The sequence below is a fragment of the Ornithorhynchus anatinus genome, chromosome 10 (genome assembly GCF_004115215.2).
Source record: "Ornithorhynchus anatinus isolate Pmale09 chromosome 10, mOrnAna1.pri.v4, whole genome shotgun sequence".
NCBI lineage: Eukaryota > Metazoa > Chordata > Mammalia > Monotremata > Ornithorhynchidae > Ornithorhynchus > Ornithorhynchus anatinus.
This window is the reverse complement of record NC_041737.1, coordinates 40,890,424-40,898,413: the sequence shown is the minus strand read 5'-3', so window position 1 is coordinate 40,898,413 and position 7,990 is coordinate 40,890,424. Positions and strand designations below refer to the sequence as shown.

General features: G+C 41.2%; 1 protein-coding gene and 1 non-coding gene across 2 annotated transcripts; both read left to right on the top strand.

Annotated features, from left to right (window-relative positions):
• The first annotated feature begins 498 nt into the window (after positions 1 to 498).
• LOC114814876 lies at positions 499 to 636 on the top strand. The gene has a single exon (XR_003762672.1). It is a non-coding gene; the product is annotated as a small nucleolar RNA SNORA7 (small nucleolar RNA).
• Positions 637 to 2,353: 1,717 nt separating this feature from the next.
• LOC100078536 (histone H3-like) lies at positions 2,354 to 5,776 on the top strand. The gene is made up of 2 exons (XM_016228057.2): positions 2,354 to 2,378; positions 5,334 to 5,776. The coding sequence occupies exons 1-2, from the start codon at positions 2,354 to 2,356 to the stop codon at positions 5,774 to 5,776; spliced, it is 468 nt and encodes a 155-aa protein (XP_016083543.1).
• Positions 5,777 to 7,990: the final 2,214 nt, after the last annotated feature.

The following is a 7,990-nucleotide window of genomic DNA, read 5'->3' as shown; positions in this document are numbered from 1 at the left end:
TTGTTTGTTTTCAATCTGGGAGATCTCTGAAGGTCCAGTGGAAATTCCTTTTTTTATTCTTCATCTACTGAACTCCTCCAACAGCATGTGAGGAGTGGGAGGCTTTTCCCACGTGTGATTTGGATGAGGAAATTTCCCCACTTGATCCTGCTTCCAATTATCATTCCCTCCTCTCTCTCTTTGTTAGCCACGCAGGCTCCATTCAATCAGTGGTATTTATTTATTGAGTGTTTACTGTGTGCAGAACACTGTACTAAGCACTTGAGAAAGAATAATTCAACAGAGTTGGCAGACAAGATCCCTCCCCACAAGGAGCTTATGATCTCCAGTGTGTGGCAAAAGAGCCATGGGAAACTTTGTCGTGCTCCATTAAGCACTCTAACCCAGAGTGAATACTGATTAAAAGGGATTCATAATAATGGTAGTATTTGTTAAGGTACTACAATGTGCTAAGTGCTATACTAAAGTGATGAGATAGCTATAAGGCAATCATATTGGCCCCTCCAAGGGTCACAAATGGAGAGTTTCCAGTACTCTACCAGTCTCAACTGCGGGAGGGAAAGTCAAGCAGAGGCATATCTATTTCATTCTTAGCTTGGGCAGTGGCTAGCGAGTGGAAGGCAATCTGCTACAAGTTAAAACTCACCAGTGCAGGGCAGCAGTGGCATGGAAGAGAGTCGAGGGTGGAGACTCAGGTTTACTGCGAGGAAGGAGGCAATGGTAAACCAATTCCATATTTCTACCAAGAAAACTCTATGGATACACTACCAGAATGATTTCAGATGGAGATGGGCTGTTCTGGGAGAGATGTGTCCATGATGTCGCTATGAGTCGGAGATGACTTGACAGCGAAAGACAAATCATGTTGGACACAGTTCCTGTCCCGCATGAGGCTCACAGTCTCAGTTGGAGGAAGAACCCATATTGAATCCCCATTTATTAAATGAGGAAATGGACACAGAGAAGTTAAGGTCACACAGCAGGCAAGTGGCAGAGTCAAGATTAGAACCCAGATCCTCTAACTCCCAGGCCTATGTTTTATCCACTAGGCCACATTCCTCCTAGTGGCTCCCACTAACTCCAAACCCATCTAAAATGGGTTGTCAGGTAGAATTCTCAAATCATAATTAGTTGTTTTCATTAGCATAGAAGCCTGAAGCAACACCCACTGAGGTACAGAAATACATTGCATCTTTCTATAACATTCAGAGATAGTCAAGATTAACCCCAAGAGCCTTGGTAAACAAAATAAGACATTATAAAACCTGGGTAGCCCTCCATCCTAATTCATGAAAACAGTATTCTGGAGGGACCATAACTTGGGTAGAGCAGGGTCAATAAATAATATTTGAGCACTTACTGTGTACAGAGCACTATACTAAGCTCTTGGTAGTTTACAGTCAAGAGGGGAAGGTGGACATTAACATCCATAAATAAGTTATGGATGTGTACACAAATGCTATGGAGTTGAGAGTAGGGTGTTATCAAATGCCCAAAAGGCAGAGATCCAAAGTCATAGATGGCACAGAAGGGATAGGGAGTCGGGGAAAAGAGAGCTTAATTGGGGAAGGCCTCCTGGAGGAGATGTGACCATAATAAGGCTTTGAAGATAGAGTGAATGGCATAGTCTGGAGTATATGGAGGGAGAAGGAGCTCCAGGTCATAGGGAGGATGTGGGAAAGGGGCCTCAGTGAAACGGGGGCACAGTGAGCAATATGGCCCTAGGAGAATGAAACGAGTGAGCAGGCCTCTAGTAGGAGATCAGTGAGGTGAGGAAGGAAGGGGAAAGCTGATTGAGTGCTTAAAAACTGATCGTAAGGAGTTCCTATTAGACATGGAGGTGGATAGGCAACCTGTAGAGGTTCTTGACAAGTGGGGAGACGTGGACTGAACTTTTTTTTAGAAAATAATCTGGGCATCAGAATGAATTACAGACTGGAGTGGGACGAGACAGGAGGCAGATGCAGTAGTCAAGGTGGGATAGGATAAGGTCTTGGATCAGTTTGGATGGAGAGGAAAGGGCAGATTTTAGCAGTGGTGTGAAAGTAGAACCAACAACATTTAGTGTTAGATTGAATATGTGGGTTGAACGAGAGAAACAAGTTGAGGATAATTATAAGGTTATGGGTTTGTGGGGCAGGGAGGCTAGTGGTGCTGTCTATTGTAATAGGAAAGTCAAGAGGAGGTCAGGGCTGGTGTTGGATGATGAGGAGCTCTCTTTTGAACATGTTAAATTTGATATGTCATTGGAAATCCAAGTAGAGGTGCCTGGAAGGCAAGTGGAAATACAAGCCTGCAAGAAAGGAGAGAAGGCAGGGCTGGAGATGGGGATATGGGAATCATCTACATAGAGATGGTAGTTGAAGCCATAGGAACAAGTGAGTTTACCAAGGAAGTGAGTGTAGACAGAGAACAGAAAGAGACCCAGAACTGAATCTTGAGGGATTCTCACAGTTAGGGGGTGGGAGGCAGAGGAGGAACCCACCCAAAGCGCTGAGAATTGAGCAACCAGAGAGATAGGAGGAGACCCAGGAGAGGACAGTGTCAGTGAAGCCACAGTTAGATAATGTTTCCAGGAGAAAGGGATGGTAAACAGTGTCAAAGGCAGCTAAATGAGTATTAGCTTCTGCCATTTTCAAATACAGTAGTAAGCTTTGAGCAATAATATAGAATATACTTCTTCTAAAGGAGGACGCTTTTCTACTCCAACAAAAAAAAACCCAACTATTTACTTGGTATCACTACCAGGTAAAGTACTGTATCTGTTTCAGAAGTCCCTACAAAATGGAATGGGGGAGAATACCTGAGTATTTCTTGCACTTGTATTTCTAGCTCCTGGGGGGAGGGAACATGTCTACCAACTCCCCTGTACTGTACACTCCCAACTGCTTAGTATCGTGCTCTGCACTCAGTAAGTACTCAATGAATGATTGAGTAACTGATTCAACTTATTAGATAGGCTGGGAAGATGTGTGTGCATCCCTCTTCTCTCTCCCAGTCCATCTCCCCTTTAGTGGTTGGGGAACTTGCATATCTCACACAGAAAGGACAGTTAGCAGGATAGGAGCCAGACTTGGGACAAAGTCAAGATAGAGGAAGTAGAACTGCCCCACTAATTCTGAGACATCAGGGTCATCTCAAAGTTTAGACTATGGTGCTGCCCATAATTCTGAGCTGCATCAGTCATATTTATTGAACATTTACTGGGTAAGCACTTGGGTGAATACAGTATAACAGAGTTGGTAGATACTTCCCTGACCACGGAGCTTACAGTTTAGAGGGACCTTAAAGTCTAGAGCTTCATATGGTCGTGAAATGATAGGACTGCTATGGCATTATTGTTTTTGAAATCACAAGAATGCAAATAACTAAAATGGATATTGTTTCATGTTTACACGGTAAAGAAAATACCAGAATGTTGTGACCAAGTATTCCCACACGCAAGGTAAATAGTACCCTCTTCTTGTCAAAAATGAATTTTCTCTGATCCTGATATACCCTCAAATAGGTATTTCAAAATCAGAAAGAACAATAAGACACAGGAATAAAATTGTGAAGACAGAAAAAAACAATACTTTGATCATTCAAGCATATTTACTGGCAATTGCAAAGACATCCAATTTTCCGGTTCCAAAATACATTCAAAGACTCCTAAGCATTTCTTTTAATGTATGTTTCTTTTTTTCTCTCAACAGTATTTTGCTGAACATAAATGAAGAAAATACCCACTTTCCTTAAAACACATATATAAAATTAGTGGAAAAAGTACATGGCAAATGAATTTCTGTTTTCCTGAACATTAAGGTTGGAAACAGTTTAAAGATATGAGGTAACTTTAAAACAGCATTAGATCAAAGCAAAATTAGATTCCATATCCATAAAGCAAAGTACTATAGAAGATCAGCTGCACCCTCCTGGCGTTGAAAATGCCCATATTTTAATTCTAAATAATAGGTTCTCATTCTACACAAAAGAGAATGTCCCCAAGATTTGTGGGTTGAAAAGCGGGAACTATTTAGGTCATTTTCATAAGGAGATGGAAATAAAACCAATTCCACACTCTAAACTATAAATTCAAAGGAAAGATAAAAATCCCTGCATGTACTTCTAGCCTAAAGAATACACTTGAGGAATTTAATTAAAGTATGGTGGAAAAGTCTCAAGAAGCATGTTCTTATCAACACAAATTGCTCTTTCCACCTAATACTTTTGATGATAGGACAAGGAGGTTAAGAGGAAATTAAAGGAAAAAGAACATTCTAACAGATGTCAAGAAATTGGGGTTTTTCCTACACAGAAAATGACAAAAGGGCTGTTTCACTAGCAGGTCTGGTGAAGAAAATATTCTAGGTTATTAAAGAACAATTAGATAGCATCATAGGGAAATGGCATATTAAGGAAATTAAATTTCAATAAGCTGATTCCCTTTCACTAATTATCATCAAGGTTTTTTATTGTTAAATCATATTCATTTTAGCTTGAGCTGACATTTGAGAGGGTGGGTTGGAAAGTAGAAGAGGGAGATTAAGGGAAACGGAAGGTGAGTTTATACAGGCCATCAGTCTAGACTGTAAACTCATGGGCACTCATGGGCAGGGAAGATGTCTGCTAATTCTGTTGCATTCTACTCTCCCAAGTGCTTAGTATACTGTTCAGCACATAGTAAGTGCTCAATACCATTCATTGATTAATCGATGAAGAAGAGTCCTCATTCAGCATTTCGCTGATTACTTGCCAGTGGTATAATGGAACAGCAAACTTTCCTCTGTGCACTTATTACAGAAATGAATTCTCAAGACAACCTACTGTGCTCAGGAAAATATAGATTGTATGAGTCCATATTTCCTATGCTTCACTATGCCCGAACTTCACTGATTCCTGGAAAAAACAATATCTATTTACATTGTTGCAAGCTGAGCACAAAAGATAGAGCAAAAAAATAAGATAGCCTTAAATATGCAAAATGAAAACTTAATTGAGCTAAGCACATCATTGTGAATATTTTTGACACATTTCCAATAATCATTTCCTCAGAGTTTTCTCCCTCCCTTCACTGTAACTTAAAAGAGCTTCACTAAGGTTCACTCAAGACTTGGTTTTGAGGGACAGATTTAGAAGGATTTTTTTTTTAATGCTGTATGTTAAGTGTTTACTGTATGTCAAGCACAGTGTTAAAAGCTGGGGTAGATATGATTTAATCAGATTGTATAGTCTCTGTTCCACATGAGACTCACAGTCTAAGTAGCAGGGGGAATAGTTTCCATGAGGGGTGATATGACAAATAAATATTTTCAATAACTAATGATTGAATGGCTCAGTTTGAATTACTACAGCATTGTTTTTGGTGTTCTTGTCATTTGCTGTTTCTGTGACGGCTCATGATAAGCAGACTGCCCATAAGATCACCGGCGGCAAGGCGTCCCACAAACAGCTGGCCAACAAGGCTGCCCGCAAGAACCCCCCAGCTACCGGCGGCGAGAAGAAGCCTCACTGCTACCGGCCTGGCATCGTGGCTCTGCGGGAGATCTGGCGCTACCAGAAGTTTGGGCTGATCCACAAACTTCCCTTTCACGGGCTGGTGAGTGAGATCGCCCAGGACTTCAAGACAGATCTGCACTTCCAGAGCTCGGCCATTATGGCACTGCAGGAGGTAAATGAGGCCTACCTGATGGAACTGTTCGAGGACACCAACCAGTGCGCCATTCACGCCAAGAGGGTCACCATCATGCCCAAGGACATCCAGCTTGCCTGCCACATCCGTGGAGAGAGAGCTTAAGTTCAGCTTAAAATTTCATTTTAAGCATACCACCCAAAGGCTCTTTTAAGAGCCACTCTGAGCCCTCCCTTTCCCTTTACTCCTCCTCCCCTCCCAATTGCCCCGACTCCCTCCCTCTGCTCTACTTCCTTCCCCTCCCCACAGCACTTGGGCATATTGGTACATACTTATTAATCTATTTTATTAATGATGTGTATATATCTATGATTCTATTTATTTTGATGGTATTGATGCCTGTCTACTTATTTTGTTTTGCTGTTTGTCTCCCCTTTCTAGACTGTGAGCCCGTTGTTGGGTAGGGATTGTCTCTATCTGTTGATGAATTGTACTTTCCAAGTGCTTGGTACAGTGCTCTGCACACAGTAAGCGCTCAATAAATGCGATTGAATGAATGAATGAATACTAGGTTGCCTGATCTTCCCCGCAGAAAGCAGCACAGGGAAAGCGGAAGGCAAGACTTCCTGTGAAGTTCAGTAGGATGGAGTCCAAGTAGAGAAGTAGTGTGGCTTAGAGGAAAGAGCCCGGGCTTGGGAGTCAGAGGTCGTGGGTTCTAATCCTGGCTCTGCCACTTGTCAGCTGTTTGACTTTGGGCAAGTCACTTAACTTCTCTGTACCTCAGTTACCTCAACTGTACAATAGGGATTAAGACTGTCAGCCCCATGTGGGACAACTTGATTACCTTGTATCTATCCCAGTGCTTAGAAAAGTGCTTTACACAAATGCCATAATTATTATTATTAACAACCATGGGGAGTGCGTAGTTTCTTCTAAAAATTGAGGTGTGTGTGAGAGTGAACCTAGAACTAACCCCCACAGCGAGGTACTCCACTGGTGGAGAACTGCTTGCAATCCCAGCATGAGATTTCAGGAGGTGAAGGCGCCCTCCAAAGAAGAGTCAGAGAATTCTTCAGAAGGAAGTATTTATGCCATTTTGCGGTCCTAGAGTACCCTGTACTCAAAGAACTTTTATAAACCCCAACCAACATGGGTACTAGTGGTGTGAAAGCAGCAGTCCTGTTCTCAATCCAATGGAAGAGCAAAGTTTTTGAAATAATGTATATAGAAACAGATGAGCAGACTTCAGTTCAAAGACCTAGGAGCTGACCTTTGATTTCCCATGTAATTCTCCTTTCTGGCATTATTCATGAATGATTGGTCACTGTCTCTATGAATGACAGCACTATCTCAGTGTTCTTAAATATTTTTACTTTTGAATACTAATGCATATGTTTCTTGTCTATGTAATTTGCTGTCCTCGACAAGGTAAGTTTGTCAAGATTAGACTGTAAGCCCATCAAACGGCAGGGACTGTCTCTATCTGTTGCCGACTTGTTCATCCCAAGTGCTTAGTACAGTGCTCTGCACATAGTAAGCGCTCAATAAATACTATTGAATGAATGAATGAAAGTAAGACCTTCCTAGTTATGCCCTTCCTTAAGCCTCCTTAGTTCTCGTGTGCTTACTGGTTTATTTGTTATTTGCTGATGTAATTATTTCTGGTTTTTTATCATTAATATATTTCATCTCTTACTGAAAAATTCACGTCTCCTTATTCCCTCTATAAGACTGTGAACTCCTCAAGGACAGGGACTAACTTTTATTTCTATTACAGGTACCTCAAGATCTAGAGTACAGAGTTTTACCATAAAGGAAGTGTTCAATAAATGCTACTGATGGTGATGCTATTTTTGTCACTCCTGCTGATAGCAAAAATAACATCCAAATGAAAAGAGGGACTTTCTTTCCTGTTGTCAATCAGCTTCCAGTTGAATAGGGAGAAACTCCTCAACCTACACTTGCAAAAGAGCTCCCCATGGTAGGGCCTATGTTTTTCTTCTCTTCTCAGGGAGAGAGTTGGCTAAGGGAATAGAATTTGGGATTAAATAAAAATAAAAATCAGACATTCAGTCAACAATCAGGTAGGGGCAAGTTCGTCTAGACTGTAAACTCATTGTGAGTGGATAATTTGTCTGTTTATTGTTATATTACACTCTCTCCAGTGCTTAATACAGTGCCCTGTACGGAGTAAGTGCTCAATAAATATGATCAAATGAATGAGATGAGAAAACTATTATTTGATTCATATGCAATTGGTTTGTCTGGAACAGTTCCCCTTAGATGTGCATTAGGCATCAGAGATTTGGTTTTCCTCAGGGCAGAGTTGATCAAAAATGATAGATTTCCAGGAAAATTCTCTCAGAAAAATGCACTTGC

Excerpts from the sequence above, each read along its gene's own strand:
- LOC100078536 (XM_016228057.2), top strand. The coding sequence starts at position 2,354 with ATGGTAGTTGAAGCCATAGGAACAA. Across the intron at positions 2,379-5,333 it reads AGTTGAAGCCATAGGAACAA|CATTGTTTTTGGTGTTCTTG; the intron begins GTGAGTTTACCA and ends GAATTACTACAG.